The 20,980-nt window shown below is 39.9% G+C and overlaps 1 protein-coding gene across 1 annotated transcript in view; it reads left to right on the forward strand.

The window, feature by feature from the left end:
* The window catches only part of ITPR2 (inositol 1,4,5-trisphosphate receptor type 2), a 265,394-nt gene that overhangs the window by 222,630 nt on the left and 21,784 nt on the right, over positions 1-20,980 (forward strand). Inside the window, exons 49-55 of the mRNA XM_054072496.1 lie at positions 1,724-1,899; positions 3,221-3,385; positions 5,496-5,691; positions 7,734-7,826; positions 12,556-12,683; positions 14,438-14,603; positions 15,864-16,024. Coding sequence (XP_053928471.1) covers positions 1,724-1,899; positions 3,221-3,385; positions 5,496-5,691; positions 7,734-7,826; positions 12,556-12,683; positions 14,438-14,603; positions 15,864-16,024 — 1,085 coding nt within the window. The remainder of the gene's footprint in view (positions 1-1,723; positions 1,900-3,220; positions 3,386-5,495; positions 5,692-7,733; positions 7,827-12,555; positions 12,684-14,437; positions 14,604-15,863; positions 16,025-20,980) is intronic.

Raw genomic sequence — 20,980 nt, forward strand, 5'->3', positions numbered from 1 at the left:
GCTAATCTGTACTCCTGGAAATCCTCTGGTCTGCAATCAGTATGTATTAATACTTATTTTAAATGGCAGATTTATATAGTATTAGTTTAAGTGCCCCAGTAATCCAGTGAGTTCAGTGACAGTGTATTTCAGGATTCCAGTTCCTAGTGCTTGTAGAAGCAAAAGCAATTCCTGAGCAATAAGCAGTTCATGTGGCCAAATGGGATTAGCAGGTCATGAGGCAGCCTCCTTACTTCCAGCCTCCTCCTCCACCAAAACCTGACCTAACAGCTGGAGTTCGTCTCCCATTTATTCCCTTCACCTTGCCTAAATCCACCTATACTCACATGTCTGAGGTGCCTGGGCTGATCTAATCATCTCAAGAATGCTGCCTTTTAGTAGACACCTGCAGTTCTTACATCATATGACATAAGCAAAATTGTGCTCCAGATGAGGATTCCTTGCCTTCAGTGGGCACACCTGCATGTGTTACTGGTGTGGGTCCTGCAACGTGAAAGTGTTTGACTTGTGGCAGGGAAGAAGGAAAAATGATTTGTTAAAGAAATACTGAGTGCTTTGGCCTTACCTTTCAGATCCACTTGAAGTTATTTCTTAGGATCCATTAAAAGTTTACAAATCTTGTTGGCAAAGAAACTGTCTGACAGAGCCGACCTTGAACCTCCTGCCAGGATATAAACATTGCTGAACTTTGAAAGAGTATTGATGCCATGTGAATGTTGAGGATAAGGACTCATCTTGTTGTTTCCTAATGCCACTGATGCTGTTCAGCTGTGTGTCTGTTGCCAGAGAGATAGCATGATTTCAGTTGTGAGTCTAGCTAAATTTTTATTCCCTTCTGCCCCATCACTGACCTCTCAGTTCATCTGATAACAATAGAAGTCAGTGTACAAGTGTGACAGTGCCCTGAGATCTGAATGTGCTTTTTATATCACAGCAGCATGGTGTGTTTCCAGGTCTTTAAGCAAAGCAAAGAGGGAAAATAGGGGCATCACTCAAAACTCAGGGAGAGCCTGGAGCCAGCATCTTGCAGAGCAGCAAAGAGAATGACTCTGAAGGCAGTGGCTCACATGCCCACAGGAGCTCAGCAAGACCCAGGACCCGCTGTCTCCCCAGGAGCAAGGAACAGCTATTCAGCTGCTCTCCCGGCAATGCAGATGCTGCCTGTTCCTGCTGAAGTCCCCGTGGCTGCCTCCTGCTGCTGCAAGTGCCTTGCTCCCGTGTAGAGGCGGAGGCTCCTGCTGAACACCCACCGCCGTTCGGAAGAAAGCTGCTTTTCTAAAACCAGGGCGCTTTGGTAGTGTTGAGGATCAAAATGTGATGCTGCAGTGTGGTGCCACTTGCCTCACTGCCCCGAGGACTGGCTATTTCTATAGCTGAGCAATCATGGAACACGACCAAAGGCACCCTAATGTTCTCTGCAGAAGGGAGTTGATTAGTAGCTTGCTCTAGGAGAAGGGTAAAGTGTTTCATCTCTGAACACACCTTGGATTTTGGTATAAATTTCATTAGCTGCTCATATTATTACCTGTGCAAAATCAACAATACTATGATAATAATAGTTCTTGCTGCAATTAGGGCAAGTTGTGGTCAGCAGTTGTGATGCATGAATCATGCTTTCTGTTAGCTGTATTGGCAAAGGAATTGATCTTTTGGATCTATTTCTTGGTGAAAAATGGAGTCTGCAAAGATGCCTTTCTCAAATCTCCCTTTCTTCTCTATACAGGCACGCTCTCTCCATTGTTTTCAGTCCTCCTTTGGATAGCAGTGGCGTTTTGTACAGCAATGCTGTTTTTCATCTCCAAGCCTGTTGGTATTCGACCCTTTCTGGTGTCTGTTATACTCAGGTCCATATATACTATAGGGCTTGGTCCTACCTTGATACTTCTTGGTGCTGCTAATGTAAGTACTTATAAAGCAAGCAGAATTTCCCTTTTAGCACAAGCAGAGATACTAAGGATCTCTTTTTAAAAAAAAAAAAAAAGCCCTTGATTGGAGCTGTGCAAAGAACTTCTTTTTCTGGTCCCTGGTTAAGCCAAAAAAAATAAGTCATTGCCAGTCGTCCTGAAACAGCAGTATCAGCAAAGTGGGAAGCTAAGAAAAAAGCTGGTTTGGTTTTCTCCATATGCAAATATTTAAAAAATAAAAACAGTATGAAATTTAAAGAAATATTGCCAAGTAAGGGGAATAAAATTTACAGTTTCTTATGTTAAAAGACTAATTTTGTCTACCAACGTGATCAGCAAAATTGAAACAAATTTTTGAGAAATTTCTGTGAGCTTAAATATATTTTTGAGATGGAGAATTTTTTTTAAATTAAAAATTTTCTCAGCCCTATTCTAGATTTCTTAAATCAAACAGGAATAAGTTTGCATGTTTACTGAGCTTGGTAAGATATGCAGTCATGCTCGCAGGTCATCTCTAGATTTCTGCCTGACTGCTACAATTTTAATTCAGCTTAGCACTAGGCAGCAAAGTATTGGGCTATTTACCACCAGTTCTGTGGCATTTCACATGCTTACAGCTCCCCAGACATACAGTCAAAGGCAAAGACAAGTAAGCAGTGCTTGCCTGTGTCAGATTTGTGATAGAAAGAAAGACATTGAGTCCTCATAGCTTGTCCTGAATGACCAGATAGAGGAGATTAGCCCCTTTTGTATTCACTTCTGCACCACTGGTCACGTGCAGGCAAAGCTCAGGAGCAGTGGAGAATCTGATGCTATTACTTAAATGCTGTTCTTCTCAAATGCTTCCGGTATTTTTTTTAAGGATTTTATATAGAAAATGATGATCTGAAGGAAGTGGTAGATGTCACACACACCCCCTATGCACACTTGCATTGTGTTACTGTTGTTCTCTTTGTGGTAACATGTAGTAACATGTTCTTATGTGGCCTTGGTTCTAAACTCAAAACTGTTAGGAATTCACTTCCCAGTTGTTTTTTAATGCTTTGTGACATCAATCCTGCCCTACCTACTCACTAATGTTATAGAAATAAATCACAATGTAACGAGGCATGGTGCAGTATTAGAGAGATCGAGGAGTGATGTAGTTCCGCTTACTCTTATGAGCTCATTCCAGTGTACCTTGGGAGCTCATCTGACTCCAGCTATCTAGAAGTGAGCATTTAGTCAAAACAACCTATGTATGCTAGAGCAAAGGAAGCTATAAATAACAGGATTTTTCTAATGGAATAAACCTCACCTTTGTTATTCCCCCACAGCTTTGTAACAAAATAGTGTTTCTGGTGAGTTTTGTTGGGAACCGTGGAACTTTCACCCGTGGCTACAGAGCGGTCATCATGGACATGGCTTTTCTCTATCATGTAGCATACGTCCTTGTCTGCATGCTGGGCCTCTGTGTGCACGAATTCTTCTATAGTTTCCTGGTAAGGATGTGCTTCTGTGGACGGGAAAACTTTGCAAAAATAGAAAATACCGTTACACATGCAGCTGTCTTCCATTTCTTCCTGACAATAAAGTCAATTTGTGTATTTTTAGCATGCTGTTGTGTTGCTGCCCTGTAGGAGCTGCTGTTCTCATTAGAACCTGTTTCTGTTAGGACTTCAGCTGGTTTAGAGTTGAAAGTTTGCCCCTTTCTTTTCAGACAATCATCATGCAGCCCACTCCTTTCTCCCACCCCTCCTCAGCATACATGTTTTATGTGTACATTGTTCATTTATCTTGTGTGAGTCATAATCTCCTTGGGACAGGAGTTGTCCGCTAGTGTGTGCGTCATACCTGTGCTGAAGAATCCCATTCTTCAGTTCATCTTGCAGCCCTAATAAAATAAATCTTAAAAAGTATTACTTGGGAAATAGGGACAGCATGCCTCTGGGTAGCAGGAGGATTCATCACTTTAAATGCATCCCACTTCATTTTCTTTTGTTGCCATTACCCAGATGGAATGCCTTTTTATAATATGATACAGGTGCAATGAAAATGAATCATACAAAATTATGCTAAACTCAGCTAACTGCTCCCTTCATGCTGAATAGCAGTAAAAGGTGTTTCACTGCTCTTGTTTACTAATCCTTTTGCTTTATACTGGAACGTGTGAAACTTGTAGGGAGACTGAGTAAATTGTGGTCATTTACATGGGTTCACTTTCCTGTTGTATTTTTTCTTAGCTTTCTGAAGAGTGGTGAGTTCCCAGCATTCCACAGAGGTGTGTTAAGCACACTAAAAATTTCAGGGGTTCAGTTTTTACACTAGTAGAGCTCCTGTTGAAGTCAGGTTTTCCAGATCTTGATATCGAAGTTAGCTTCATAGTTTGGGCAGATTTCAAAGAAGACAAGATTTTGTGGCTGTAGCTGCAGGACATCTTTCAGAGGGATGTTACTCCCCTGCTTAAGAAGTGCACAGAAAATTATCTGTTATTCCTTCAGTGAGTAAAGTGGTCTCTACCTTAAGCATTTTCTGAAGTACCATGTCCATGATTCATGGATTTTTTAACTGTCCACATTCCCAAGTTACTTCCAGATGTTCGTTTTGTAGTAGAAATATTCTAAATTCTAATATTTGTTCCTCATTTTGAGCTTTGTCTTGTACAGAATGAATGATAACTGTCTTTCCTCTTTCTTCCTTTTTTATTAATCCTTTCACAAGGCTGTGGATTTCAGATCTTTTGAATTGTGACTAATGCCTTCTTCTGTGGACCGTTTTGATAAATCATAGTGTGTCACTTTATATCTGTAATCTGTGTGTTTTGAAGTGGAAATACATACATTATAGATAAGGTCCAAAGCACTATAGAACATCGATAGGGAATCGCAAGGGAAAAAAAGCTATAATTTCTTGAAAATCTCTTGCCACGTTTAATTGCTATTTTAGGCTTTTGACATTTAAAGAAGTATTATCTGAACATATACTTTTCTTTAAAGTTAAATACCAGAAAAGCACATAGTGCAGGGTAAAGAACAGAAGTTTCTAGTTCTATACAAACAGTGCAATGAGTGTACCTTTGTCTTAAAAAGAGATGACCCTAATCCTTGTCCATGTCAGTGACTTTTAAATGATGCCATGAGCTCAAAGAAACAGTTTGTAGACATCTAATTACTTGTGTGCACATGTGTGGTTTTGAGTTGCAGCCCATGCATGTTTATCATGTGGGAGATGACATGAAAAATTAATTTGTAGATGTAGAGCCATAGTACAAAGACATTCTTTTTAAGTTTAATCTAGGATGATTTTGAACATGTGAACACAATGAATCTTATTGGTAACTGTTAGCCACCTCTGGATCAGGCTTATATATCGTGTATATATTGTAGCTTTGGATTTTGCTATAATCTATTGTTAAATTTAAAGTTCAATGCTAAATCCCTTGTACAAGCATGCACAGCTACCACTGAAATCAATGTGAATTGTGTGTTTATGAAGCTGAGAATTTAGAACCTGGTTAGAGGTATGTTTTGGTATTTCAAATTCTTTTCCTATGGAGCATCTGTATTTTGATTCATTTGTATTCATTCTTCCTGTACTCTATGCTTTTCCTAGCTGTTTGATCTGGTGTACAGAGAAGAGACATTGCTAAATGTGATAAAAAGTGTTACCCGGAATGGTCGTTCCATTATCCTCACTGCAGTGCTAGCACTCATCCTAGTTTATCTCTTCTCCATCATTGGGTTCCTCTTCTTGAAAGATGACTTTATCATGGAGGTTGACAGGTTGAAAATCAGGACCCCTGTTACAGGTATTGGTTTTTATATTAAAATTTGCTTCTGACATATACCTTTTCTGTCTGTCTAACCTAACTTTCCTCTAAGGAAATTTAATTTTTTTTATTTGTAGCTGTGGGAGTAGAGCTAACTCTATTATTCCTTAGGACTAAATTAAGTCTCTAAGTAAAGTTTAATGTACAGAGTTTTTTAGAGTAGGTTTATCTGTTGCAATACTAAAATCTAACAGCACACTTAATTTATTATATTTTCTTTTCTAACTCATGGTAATATTAAAAAAAAAATCTGAATTTCGTCAGTATTTGGACAAGCACCTCGAAGTAGATTCTATTGGTTCTCATCCCACCTTGAAAGCAGCTCATATTATTTTCTGTGTACTGCATGAGGCATGTGATCTTAATGTGTTCAGTAGATGTATTAATTTGATTACTTTTTAAGCTCCATCCAGCAGAAATCCACCCTTCTGCTGATAGATTTACTGGAGCATCTTTAATATTCAGTGTGTATTTCACGAACACCACTGTTTGGGTATAATTCTAGCTTCAGTAAAATCATTTGGATGTTTTAAACCAGTTTTTAAAAGTCCAAGTTTTCAGCTTTCTCGAATAAGAGGTATTGCCAGTGTGGATAGAGAGTTACAAACTTGCTTTTCTAGACAAAAAGCCAGGTCTGGTCTGATGAGATCTTTGTATACACTGCCAACCAGCCTGCTGGAGACATGGGCAGAGAACTGTCTGCGTAGAAATACCTGAGAATATCTTGTGATTAAATTTACAAGATGGGGCATGATTTTCCCAAATGCTGAGCTCTTCAGACCTGCACATAAGCACAGAAAAACTAGTGGCATCCGTCCTGGACTGTGTTTGCCAGCTTTTCCCTAAATTTGTTATTTCAGGACCTAAAGCACACAAGCAAGGCAAAGCTCATTCAAGAATCATGGGCATGTTTTGATACCATATGAGAAAAAAGGAACCTGGCAGATTTCTTTACCACACCTTGCTTTTTGCTGCTGATCATCTTAAAAGGGCTAAGATGGCTTAGATGTGATTTACCACTAATTTTTAGGACAGAACGTAGGATCTGAGGTTTCACTTTTAAACATAATTGTGACCATTGTAGAAGAACAGATGCAACGCTACATGCAGCACTGATCTAGTCCAGTGCTGTAGTTCCTTCGTATTTGCATTTCTTCTGTTGAGTTCCTGGCAGAATTTTGTGGTGTGGGGATATTCTTGTTGGCTTTGTACATTGCCATTCCTGATCAAAAACTCATCAAGAAAATATGCTGACGATATACTGATGGAACATTATGCATCCCAAGACAAGTGCTTTTAATTTTTTCTTTATAAAGTAGCACAAAGAGAAAGTCAGAGCGGATGTTTTCTGTGTTAGGCAGATTGTCTTAGGCTGTTGCTTTGGTTGTATGATTTTGCCTTCATTTTTTTTCTCCTTAAACCTTTTTGTATATCTGATTTGAAATGCAGAAAATTGTTGAAGATGCACAAGATAAAATTGGTTTGATAAAATCAAGCTGATGTACACATTTACCCACTTTGGGAATGTTAAATTAGTGTTTTACACAAATCCATACATATTTACAAATGATTACCAAACTGTGTTATAATCCTTGAAAACTCTTAATTATTCTACATTGAGGATGACTGAACATCAACTTGGTGTCCTTCTTGTCAGGTTTTGTGAATAATTTATCTAATGGTTTTAAAACTGACATTTTCATACCTGACAGTTGTTTCTTGCTTTGAATATATTTTGTTCTAACCAGAAGTAGCAGCATTTGATGTAGATTCATTAATTTCAGGAGATGAAATGGGAGTAGCTGTGATATACAGTAAATATAAAACTGTGGTTTTGTTCCTTGTGATTGCTTTGAGCTGTTGAGGCAGACTGTTTGAGGAAGGAGAAATCGGTGGTATAATTTGTTCTGCTTTTTCTTCTCAGCTTTTCGAATCAGCGATTCACTTCTAGAAAATAATGATTTAAAACTTTGTATCAATACAGTATCTCTTCTTTTATCCATTTTCTCCTTTCTGCACAGGTATTGGTGAAGTCCCCACTACGACCCTCACATCGATGGTGGGAGCCTGTGCGAAAGAGAACTGTTCCACAAGCATCCCAATTATTAACCCAGGTTAGTACAAAAGTTCCCCCAAATTGATGATCAATTAGAACTGAGGGATTTGTGTGTTACAATTGCAGAGACATTGTTAGTGTGAGAAGTGACGATTGTTGGTGTAAGTCAGAAGTGCTCAAAATCTGCAAGGCCTGGAGCTTGGTTGGCAAATTGCCTTTAATGCGAGTGCTTCCCACACCTGATTTCCAATTTCATTGACATTAATTTTATTACTAAAAGAGTTTGCTGAATCATTGTGCTTTAATGTACAGGTTGCTTCTTTCCAGCTGACGTTGCTGAGACAAAAAGCTTGGCTGCTTATCTGTAGCATCCTCAACTGCAGACACTAAGCCACTATTAGATCCATTTGTGGTCGTGTAAGTTGATTTTAGTGGCATAACATATGTATGCAGCCCTTTGTGTATACTTTTTGCGTGCTTCTAGGCCAAGGTTGTAGTGTAGCCAGACTTAAGAGCCCAGATCCAGGACCAAGTTACTATGTCTCAACAAGTTACCATGGCTCAGCTAAGCACAGGCAGCAGTCTGTGCAAAGAATGCAAACCTTGTGGCAAATGCAAGGAAATGCAGACTGTTGCAAGCCTTTCTTTAGTGGCCAAGTTGTGTTGCTTCATGCTTGTGGCAAGTGAAGAGCTTAATTGCTCTGGTTCAGCAGATGAGAGTGCCTGGGTTTGCTTTGATACCTCCAATGCGAGTCTGATCTCTATGTCAGAAGGACCTGTCAACTTCAAATATGCTCAGTTAAAATGAAAGGTCTGACCAGTGTGTTTTACTGAGACAGTTACCAGATACCAGTTACCAGATATTGGGTCAGGAAGGAATTTTTCCTAGATCAAGCTGACAGAGTGCTTTGCCCTATTCTGTAGTTTGAGGCTACAGGGTTATTCAAGAATTTTCGTGTGCAAATGCACTGCTAGACAGGGACCTTTGGTGGTGGTACTACTCCATCTGTCCTACTCTCTTCCTGTGGCATGATGCAGTTGTGGTGGTTGGTCTTTCACTACAGCCGTCAAGTTTGTTTTAGTGTGTTGTGGCCTCTGCAGTGTGGATGTGCACACAGTGGATGGCCTACAGGCTTAAAATATTTACTGCCACAGTTGCCTGTGGTTGCTGGGGACTGAATTTGAGGATGTAAGTGGTCCATTCCTATGCTGTGTTCAAATATAATGTGGTTTCACATGCTTTGTTGTTCTACTGCTAATTTTTGAGATTTTAGGATCAAAGGTATCAGAGACAGAGCTATTAAAGCAGGTATTTTCTCCTCAGCTGGTGTGCAAACAGGCCTTACAACCAACATGGGAAACTATCAGACTAGGTACAGAAAACAGTCTAAGAGCTATTGGCAAAGCTGCTGCATTCACAGTAATCAATCAGTCAAAAGAGACACAGTGTGACTTTTGCCAAGCTCTTTAAACAGTAGAAATCTCACATTTCTTATTGTTTGGATACTGTTTCTTTAAAATTAATCAGGAATGAAAGAGGGCTATACAAAACATCTAAGTGCACTGTTACTTAGCCTTAGAGAGGTTTTATTTATCCAGCAACATTTAAAAACAACATTCAGCAAGAACAGTTTTGCTCATCGTAACCAGGGAATCACCTGCCAAAAAGCAGTGCTCTACCTTCTGTCTTCTCATCGAACAGACCTCACTTCTGGCAAAGGCATGAGCATGGTAGAATGCAAAAGCCTGAGATTTGGTGGGATTCACGTTGTAGCAGCATGAAGAAGTCCACAGCTGTCTGTAGGATACATTAAATGTTCCCAGTCATGTCAGGTCCAGAGTGGAGACATAAATACGTTGCTTTTCAGATCAGATCACTGCTTATCATTTGTTCTGGTGAAACTGCTTCTTTCTTGAGCTTCAGTGGTTGAGCGTGTGCTCAGTCGTTGCTCATGCTGGTGAGGGAGTTAACTGGAAGCCAGTCTGCTCTGCTCAGAGAGCATCCCCTGTCTGCAGTCTGCTTCCTCACTGCTGCAGGGAGCTGTCTGCATATTTTCTCATCTCCCTCACAGTCTCCCACTCTTCACTCCAATGGCATTTCCATATCACTTAAGTCTTTGCCTGGTAAAGTGCTTAGTCACTTAAAGGAACCTCACATCCTGCAGTACATGGGTCTTTGTGCTATGTAGCCCATAAAGAACTGTACTAGAAAGATGCATAGGTTATCTGTTTATAAAACGGGACATTTTCAGAGACTCATTCCACTTTCAAGCCTGGTGCTGCTCTGTGCAAGTTCAGCTAGATCCATGTGGGCACTTATGTGTCTCCGCTGCCTGTGCTTTTGTTGGAGATCAGCCCCAGAAGCCGGGTAACTGTGGGCCATCAGCTGAGGATTTTTGAAGTAAACCTTCCTATCATCCCTCTTACTGCCCTGTGATTAACATTGTGGGTGGTGCTTAACTTGCATTAACATTGAATTAAACTTAATCAGAAGACCTAATTCTGTCTAGCCATTAATGGGACACTCACCAGGCTGGAGCTAGTTGCAAGTAAAACCCCCGATCCTCAATTAGTGTTGATATTGGGACCTTAGCAACAATTCACTCTGCATATCCGCTCCTTTTGGTAGTATCGGAATGGTGTCTGTCAAGAGGGGCTGAGTCTGGGCTATGAGAGCTTCTAAGCACCCACTAGGGCAAATCTGCAGGGACAGAATATGTGCTGGTAGGGCTATCTGGCTCCCAGATTGAAGTAGCTCTTGTTACTCCACATCTATGAGTGGAAGTAGAGTATTCATATGGGTTTCTGCACACTCCACACAGCCTGGATTACTGCACTGAAAGTTTCTGCTAACTTCGGGCTGTCTGATTCTCTGGAAAAGAGCAACCTAAGCTTGCTCTTCTTGGTGCAGTGTGGGATGCTGATTCTTTGTGTTGTAAGATGTGCCAGTCAGCTGACGAGTGGTATCTTGTGTCTCTCTGAAGCATGGAATTGCTCTGAACTTGCATCTTAGTGAACATGGAAAGTTGTGAGTTAGGATTTCTAGTAGGTAACCCTGGTGTTACAGCTTCCAGTTTGTAGATCTGGTTTATCCTTGCCAATCACCAGATCTGACCATCTGCTATTTCCAGCATCTGACCTTGCTCTTGTGAACAGTAAAAATCTTGTACTGTCGTTACCTAAATGAAATAGAAGCTGTGGCTTGTGTAAAGAGTTTTAATTTATCTTGTGGACAATCATCTTCTCAAGCATAGATATTGAATCAAAAAGAATCAGTGGAGTAATGATTGGAAGGAGGACATAAAGGCAGGGTACAAAAGCAGAGAACACAAATTAGTATGACAATGCTAGTCAAAAATTTCCAGATGTGACAGAGAAGAAAAGATTTTATTGTTTCAATCCTTTCAGTTTAAATATTTAAGCATTTTTTAAAAATCTGGAGTTATTAGTGATAGTAGCGTCTGTAATGGCCGTAGAGTTTAACAGGGAAGTCTATCTTGATGTCTGCTTTTGCTCTTCTCTTCACTCAGAGTTCCTTAAATCAGGAGTTCTTTCCATTTAATTTGCTTGCATAGCAAAAGCAGTGGTGGCAAAGGCAGTGGATACCAGCTTCGTTTTGCAAATACCAATTGTGATGCATGCACTGCAATTTGGGAACCCATGTTTTAAATCCAAATTGCTTGTCTGTAATGTGAGTGCTTTCAGTCAATTGAATTTATCAAAGTCTCTCTCAGTGCTCCAGATGTGGTGGTTTGGAGTTGTTAAATATGCTGTTTTAGTTAACTATCACAGCAGGATGTTGTTATTTATTAAACTACGTTACAATAAGTGCATGAAGCAAACCAAGTGCGAATCCCTGCCTTCACTGATTAAGGAAACATATCCCTAAAGAGAAAGAAAGGCAGGAGAAACGGCAGTCACAGTCCTGACCCTTCAGTGCAAGCCAGCAGGACACAGGGAACAACTCAAGCAGGGCTCTTCAAAAGGAGATTGTTGATGCAGCCGCAGCATGGGAGTGAGTGCACAGTGGGAGGAATTCTGGCCGGGGCAGATAAGTTCCCCAGGGACTGGTGTTCCAGCCCAGCTCCTCTGCACGTTCAAATATCTCCTGCACAATAGTACCCTCTGTGGCTCGGCCAAAAACACGCAGCAGCTCTGTAGCAGAGATAAGAATAGAATCCAAGTTTTCAAGCTGAGGTCAGGGAGAGTCTTTCATTTAATGTATATCAGACCTGTGCTTGGGCACGTGTGCTAGTGGAAAGATCATGGACAGATTTACTCATGTAAAAAATCAGCCCCTCCTTAATGATTTGAAATGCTAACATGACTTGGCTTGCATATGAGTAGGTAGAGGAATGATTTCACAGGAAGACAATTGTTTTACAAATGTGCTTCTAATTTTGTGTTTATATTGCTTCTCCTGTATGTGTCAGCTGTGCACTTCGGAGGCCCACTGAAAAAGCAGTCATACTGAAACCAGTGGGAGTACTTGCAAGGAAAAAGTACTCCCATGAATATAGATGGCAGCTCTGGGTCATTAACAGAGGTAGTGGTGGGAGAACTGCTTGGGATTTTCTCTGTATCTCTTCAGACTAAATAAGCCTGATGTGCCCAAGTATGTCACCAGCAGCAATGTACAAATGGATAGGGATGAACAGTGAAATTCTGACTGAAGAATGTGAAAGGCAGATGTGTATTGCGGTTGCTTTCTCTGATGCAGAATTGTTGCTTTGCTCAATGAGTGTTAGATGCTGTGGTTCCTAAAGCTGCTGCTTTTCCTGTTGCAGGTGAAGAGGAGGAGGATGGAATAGAAAGGACCTGTGACACCCTGCTCATGTGCATTGTGACTGTATTGAACCAAGGCCTGCGAAATGGTGGTGGTGTGGGGGACGTGCTCAGAAAACCTTCCAAAGATGTAAGCATTTGGCTGAGGAAATGCATTACTCCCTGTGCATCTTATGGATGCCAAAGTCAGTTTTTGGAGGTTATAGACAGTATTTGTATGTAGTCTGCTCTAATGTCACACAGTTGATTTATCCTTGTAGTTTTTACATCCAGATGGAGTATTTAATGGTGTAATGATGATACTTGAAGAAAAGAGCTCTAGGTAGTAGTTTACCCCTTCTGGAAAACTGGAGATTATTGTAACCTTTCAAGCGCTGCTAAGAAGTGTTGCTGGATTGGATTACTCTTTTATTACACTAGGAATTATAAACACATACATTTGAAAGGGATTGATTGATTCAAGACTCTCCACTGTAGTACTTAAGGTGTATTTTCAGCTGAAATTCAGCACAGCATCTGCCCTGGAATACGTTTGCTTGTACTCAACTAGTATCAAAATCAAAGCAGAATTTCATGTATATGTCCTCTTCCAGAATTTTCTTCCAAAATTCAATCAATTTAAGGACTACTCGTAATATTTGAGTGTTTTTGCATATTTTTATTTAAATTGAAAAAGAACATGATAAATAAAGGCAATTTAGCAGCACTTTGCTTGATGAGCCACACCATAACACAAGGATTAAATTCACAAGTAGGATCACAGCAGGGCTTGCAAGAGTCCAGATGCAAATAATTTGGGTCTGGATGGAAGTGCTCCTTGTGCTGGTAGTAGGAATCTATCTCGTACTATCTCGTAGACTGGAAAGTTCTACAGGAAGTGTAGGCCATCTCCATGAAGCCTGTGAATGCTTATAGACTTTGAGAATGACCCTTGCCACTTAGCAGTCATTTAATGCTCACTATGTTAACGCATTTCGCAAAGGGTAGCACTATAATCCCAAAGAATCTGTGGAAAACTGAGAAAATTGGGGATTTCCAATTCAGTACCATGGTAAAGAAAAGGACTTGGATTTTATGTTCCTCCTTCTTATAGTGAGTGTTGTCTCCTGTTTGCCACAGAACAACTTCACTATTTTTAGAGATGTCAATGGGAGTCTAGTCCAGCCTTTGAGAGAAAGAAAGTAGTTACGATGCGAAAACAGACGTGTGATGAAATGGGGAATATGAGCACTTCATTCGTGTGTGCATGCGTGTGTGTGGGCTTGTATATGTGCATGTTGTGTTCCTGAAGGACACAAGCTTGATCTGCCCTCTCTGAGCCACCTTACAGCCATGTAAGTGCATTAGCACTATGCTAAAACCACTAACATGCCCTGTTTGGGCCCAGGGTATGGTATCTGGCCTTAGCATGCTCCCCTGGTTTCCAGTTGTTCAATGTGCAAACTTGGCATCAGACTGAAGTATTCCACAAAGACATACCATATGCATATCCCTGTATGCCACAAGGCAGTATTAAGAACTATCTTTACTCTCAGTGGGTGCTAGAAACTACATCTCCCTGTTTCTGTACTGGCAAGGTAATTACCTTCAATTGAACTCTACACTAATTCATCTACACTGCATCCGGTACCCATTCTAGTCTCTTCTTCATGCTGTGTGAAACGACATAAAGGACAACAGGAGTCCCAAAGCGATAAGAGCACACGAAACCAAATCTTCTTTGCTTAGTCACTTAGGTAGTCCCTCTCTATTTCAGAGAGTAAGGCTAGGAGAATTTGGCATATCAAAAAGTAAGCTGTGTGGCTTTGCTTGAGCTAATGTGAAAATGTTTACTATTTCAGACATGTACTATTTTTATATCTTTTTGAAACCTTATTGTTTCAGGAACCTTTGTTTGCTGCACGAGTTGTTTATGATCTTCTATTTTACTTCATTGTCATAATTATTGTTCTAAACCTAATCTTTGGAGTCATCATTGATACATTTGCTGATCTCAGGAGTGAAAAGCAGAAAAAGGAGGAAATACTAAAGACAACCTGTTTTATTTGTGGTAGGTGTGACTGAGCTATTGAGACATTTAATGGGTAAAGGAGTAAAATGAACTACTCCTCAATAAATAACACATAAACCTCAGGAGTGGTTATCTTCTATGAGGAAATTCTGTAAAAATATTGGTTTGATTCCAAATGTAGTCCCTTTCTGTAGTAAAAAGATTTGGTTCAGGAGTCAAAAGCTAGCTTTTCTAAGAGGTGGCTTCACAGTCTTCACCCAGGATCTGAGGGAGAAAAGCCGTGTCTCACACTCACATCATCATCACTAATGGTGATGGTGCAGCTGCTGACTTTATTTCACAAAGCGTAATGCAGATGAAAGTACAGCTTGCTATTTCACAGCACAGTGCATTCCAGAAGGGTAACAACAGCCTGTTTCAGAAGGTGATATGAAATGGGACAAATTAATAAAATTAAAATGATCCCTACAAAGCCCACAGAGAAATCACATTTATCTTGAAGTGCACTCACAAAGAGAGGCAGTCTTTCATTCTCCTAGGGGACTTTAGAAATACCTTCTATTTTGTAGGCTGGGTGTTGTTTCCATGGTTGTACTGACAGGGATGAACGTTGTGGACAGCACAATGACTTTAGTCTCTGTGGAAGGCTCCACAAGAGATCAAGGGAGGAAGGATGTTACACGAAGGCAAACATTTGTGAGTCCTTTCCTTCCTCATTATGGTGTTCTTCAGAGATTTGACCCATTACAGGGGAAAAATAAAAATTTCTTATGTCTACAGGTCTGTAAAGACTGTGGGACTACAAAGCTGCAGAAACTCACCCTTGCTGCTAGGTTTAAGCGCAGAAACAATCCCACTGCAGCTTAAGTGGGACTATTTACATGCTTCATGCTAAATGTGTGCATAAATCTTTGCAAGATCAGGACCTAGACTGCACTTTGTGTGCTTACCAGTATACATTTAGAAAGAATCAGAGCCAACACTTGTAAAGCACTTTATAGCCCTCAGCAAAGAAGGCACTGTAAAACTGTAACATATTTATTATATTGTTATTGTTATTAAGAGGAAATATCACAAAAGAGAATAAATGCTGTGCCGAAATAATTCTGTCAGGAATGCCTTCTGGCCTGGTGTTTCTTGCCTGCAGTTACTGTAAGCAGTTATAGCTTTTAAATTAAGATCCTTCAAATTTATGATCCTTAAAATTAAGTTAGGTTCCTTTCTCTAACATATTTAACAGATTTGGATATTTTTATATTGAAGTTTATTTTTTTGCATTATGTTCATGTCTTTTTGCAGGACTGGAGAGAGACAAATTTGATAATAAGACCGTTTCATTTGAGGAGCATATAAAGTCAGAACACAACATGTGGCATTATTTGTACTTTATAGTTCTTGTCAAAGTTAAAGATCCAACTGAATACACTGGCCCAGAGAGCTACGTGGCGCAAATGATTGTGGTAAGTCAATTTGGACACGTACTTTATGCAACTGAGAGATGCTCCTTGCAGCTAGTGCACAAAATATCTTTTTCCCTCTCACTGAACAATGAGAGGCATCAATTTGTATTTTTAAAGGTCCTTTCACGTGTCGTAGTCAGCCTGCAACAAAGTCCAGTCTCAAACATAATGAAAAAGATGAAGGCACAGGCCACAGTCTCCAGTTTGGTGTTCGTGCTCTCATGCTCTGTGAGTTCTGCTGCCTCATTAGCCAAACCAGGGGCAGAAGAGCATGCATCATAACATCTGCTGCTGCTCCAGCTTTGTCCAGTATCTCTGGGCTGCTGTCCAGAAAAATAACATCTCTTGCTGAACAGTGGAACTCAGGGTCAGTGTTGAGGGCTTTTCTCCTATGACTGCTCTGAGCAAGCTATTGAAAAGACCAAGCAGAGCTGCTGCAGGGATTTGAAGAGCTACAGAAACTGCCTTGTGTATGACTTGGATTCAGAGAGAAAATTGATGACACTGGGGCAGAGAGACATTCGATTACATTTCATTTCCAGCCTGCTACCAAAGAGAGTTTGTTCTGGTGAGAGAGTGGGATGGATTATCAAGGCTGCCTGGCTTGGGGCTTCATTTTTGAGGAATTCTTCCTACCTTCTGGGATGTTTGGTGCAGCATTTTCTTCCCAGGGACTTCCTGGCAGGTTTTGCACTGTTCAGGGCCTGTGCCAGGGTCTGTGGTTTGCAGAGCTGCCATATGTCTGAATCCCATAGGAGAGTGTAACCAAATGCACATCAGATTTTGCTGTTTATGCATTTCTGCAGCCGCATTTCTTATTGAGAGTATGTGTTCTGTTACCTCTCATCATGCCTTTGATTATACATAGTACCCAGCCTCACTAGGGAAATGCTGGGTACCCTTTTATTCCTCAGTCTAGCCAAGGGAAAGATTCTTCTTTAATTTCAGCTGTCTTCAAGTCAGTCACCTGGTTTAAATAGGATGGGCAAGATAGAAAAACTAAAAGAAAAGCTTGTATCCTCTTTTTTTTTTACCTCAGTATTATTCATTGTGACAAGTTGTCCTTTTACACATGAAAATATTTTAGTTTATTTCAGAAATGCACTTTATTTATGGAATGAATAGCATCTTCAGACTCAGGTCTTGTCTCATTTGTCTATCCCTTCTCTACTCTTCCTTTCCCTGCAATGTTTGTATGATTTTAAACTTGGCGAGTATGTGTGTTAAGTATTAATGTTTAATTCCAAGGATGCATTAATATTCATAGTAAGTGTATTCATCCTGTGGCAGTGGTGGTTTGACTTTTCTGAAATATTTCACTGATGTATTTTACGTTTGCATTAATGGTGGGAGCTCCTGTTTGAATATCTAAAGTATTAACAGAAAAGCACCAAAACACATGCGACCTCAAGCACTGAACTGATTTCTCAGTGGCAGAGTGCTGGTGGTTTGAGTCGTTTGAGTAGTAATCAAGATTTTGGTATTATTAAGCCCTCTGAAGGAGGGCTTGCTTTTTTCCATGGATATATATAGTTAATGGTTGTTCTGAGCGAGGGGAAAGGTACATATGGACCTAGAAGTGTAAAGCTTATGTGGAATGGGAAAGGGAATGGAGGAGTGGGGGGGAAGAAAAAAGAGAAAGAAATGTTTGAACAAACTACAAGTGGGATTAGTAATTGTATCTTTGCGTAGTTTAAATTCCCTGGTACAAAATGTAGGGAAGGTGTGCTGCAGAGATACTGTTGCTGCATACAGGAGCAATTGTAACTGCTTAAGTGAACAAAAAAGGACTCCTTCTGTTGGAGACAGAGAGATTGCTGAATACCATATGCTACAAGGAATGTTAAGAAATGAAAGAAAATAATCTGACTGGAAGTGTGGAGTGTTCTGGATGTCTGATATTCAGCTGGAAAAAGATATTCAGAGATGCAGCTTTGCTTATGATCAAAAGAAAAGTCAAAGGGAAAACACGCAGAAGTAGTTGGGCAGCTGTCAGCTGTAGAAGTTGATGTGGCGTATGTGTTTGGTGTGTTTCAAACAGAGCATGATAGTAATGAAATTACATTACAAGCATGTGACATGTACTACATTCCATGCAGAAATTAAGCCTGAGGTATGGGGTTTGTCCTGAAGGCAGAGAAAGAAGCTGATTTGGACTCTGCAATGGACTGAAAGCTGAGTGAGCATTATTGGGATGCTGGGAGAAATGACCAAGTCCCTGATAACAGACCAAATTCTGGTTAGGATCTGGCACCAGAAGCAGGCTTCAAGTGAACCCGTCACAAGGCAACTGGGGCTTGCCAGTGGAACTAATTAATTGCTGAATGAGGCTCACTGGGCATGTAGGGGAATATGACAAGTATTTATAAAAATGGGGTGGTTGGAAGAACAGGACAGTCTCAGGACCTCTTTGAAGGGACAAGGTGGAATAAGATTTTATATTGCAAGTGATAAAGAATGTGACTAAAAAAAATTCCATGAATCATACTCTTGGAAGAGGTCTCTAAGGCCTGCTCATTTTTGTTATGATTAGGTATGCCTTTTTTGGCTACTTCTGTAGCTTTAATGGATCAAACCCAAGTTCTGTTTTTTCACAACCAGATTACTTATAGAGAATTTCTACCAAAATCCAATCTTCAAGCCTCAGATCCATCCTTAAATATATGTAGGTAAAAATTTTGGGGAATGCTGCAGTAACTTCTTTAAGAGAAAGTAGAGTTTAGCTCCAGGTATCATCCTCACTATCCCTACAACTGTAGTAAGAAACCAATTATTATTTATACTTGCCTACTGTTGTCTTGCGAAGTATTGCAAAAAGTAACATTAGAGTACTTATCAATATTAACAAAACATGGGAGAAAATGGCCACAATTTCTAATAATCTCTTTTCTCCATTGCCCAGACCCATCAGGACCCCAAAATATGACTGTCTGTATTATGACTCTTAGAGCTTTTAATGTATCATCTGCCCAGCAAACAGTGAAGCATCTGGTTTGAAGTCTTGCTGATAGCACAATGGAAAAAAAAAAACAAACAACCCAGGAATATTATGAGTTTCTTGGTTTGGAATATTATTTGAAAGACTAGATGCCAAAAGGGACAGGAATTATTTATGCCTCTAACTTCACTTTCCTAGTTTTCCAGAGAGGTGAAGAAGCTTGAGGGTGATGTTGTACAAACCCTTCACTCAAAAGCAATATTTTTGCAGGCTTCCGAATTCACTTGTATTTCTTTGCCAGGGTTGGCTTATTTCAAGGCATTCCCATTATCTTGCCTGTCTCTGGCCTCAAAAGACCTTGGGGCAGAGGACTTCTTTTTGCTTGCTTCCTCCGGATTGTGGACATTGGCTGCAAACTCCTAATGTTCTCTGTGATTTTGATTTTCCTAGCAGCTCTGCATTTGCCTCGGTGCTTAGCATACTTCTCTGAGCAGTGACAGAAGTAATCAGTAGCCATCCAGCTTTCATAAAGCAGATATTATTTTTACTTTTTTTTCCTTTTTAGGAAAACGCATCAAGCATAAAATGTATTGTAAAACAACACCCAGTTTAGACACCTCTGGCTTTCAGACAGTTATTTTATGGAGATGTTTGTGGGAATAAAGCATTTTAGATCTCTAGTGATGCCCATTCTTCTTGCACGCTACCTCATATCAGTTACTGGGTGAGATATTAATGAATATTAAATCAGAGCAGTAGGGTTTATTATTTGTTTGTTATCCAAGCCTCTTTTATGAAGTTAGACAGGTATTATACAACATCAAAAAAGACAGAAACTATGAAAAGCTGGCTACATGCCTTGCATTTGCACTGAGAACCTCTGTGAATGATTCCCCTATAAAATTTTCATTCTTGCTGAAAAAGTCTTCTTACCTGACTCGCTTGACCAGAAATACCATCCTTAGCAAGCCCAGAGAGATGCACATAACTTGTATTACATCAGTATAGCAGTCTTTGAATGTTCCTTGTGTCCATTTGTCAGAGGAGACAGTTTAATGTGATAACTGGAACAGTGAAGGTTAGCATCCAACTTCTTAGACTACTCTTTTCAGAGGTGCAATTTGTGCACACAGATTTCACCTAGGTTTGGTGAAATTTTGGTGGAAACTGCAAAGAGGAGGCAAAAATGTAGATGATTAGCTACTGATTCTTTTTGCAGCAAAACAAGAGATATGAGACAACTGATGATTTCTGCCTCCATTCATTTGCAAAAATAAAAGGCTATTGGCATAGTAATTAAATTAATTATTTTGCCCATTGCAAGAGTGAAAGACTTTAGCAAACAAAGACCTAAAAGTTTTGTTCTCGCGTGCCCTGTCTACAGTTCTTAACAAGTTTCATAATGGATTTTATCAGCATTAATGCTACCTGTTATAACTACATAATTACAGCACCTAATTATATTATTACTTATTTACTCTAATTATGTAATTGAATGTAATTGGTGTAATTACATAACTCCTCAATCAGCTGCAAACTACTCTAAAACCAGCCTGCGTTCATAAGAGTAAAGGATACTGCTGTACTTCAGACCATCTCCCTAGAGCAAGGCACTCTTTGTTGGGGAATTAAAGGTTCTGTTCTCCTGCCATTGTGGTCATTGGTACCATGAGCTTTTTATACCATGACAGGTTCTTAAAAGTATTCCTTTACTTCTTGTTTCATCTGTAAATGTAGCCCTCCTGAAAGGCAAATTCCTGATCTTAAATGTCTCTTCAGGCTACTTGGGATCCCAACTCATTGGAAACTGAAATCAAAAGCAAAATTCCCATCAATGTTATAAGGATGAAGTAGAAAAGATTGGTTGAGAACAGCAGCCCAGAAATTCTGAACAGTCATTTTCTTATTCAGATCTTTTAAAAGCACTTTTGTGTCTCAGCAGTACCTGTAATGTGACAAAATGTTTTAACTACATTATTTTAAGTATTTTGAAGGTGTCAACTTTTTTCATTGTTTTT

Source organism: Cuculus canorus, chromosome 1 (genome assembly GCF_017976375.1).
Source record: "Cuculus canorus isolate bCucCan1 chromosome 1, bCucCan1.pri, whole genome shotgun sequence".
NCBI lineage: Eukaryota > Metazoa > Chordata > Aves > Cuculiformes > Cuculidae > Cuculus > Cuculus canorus.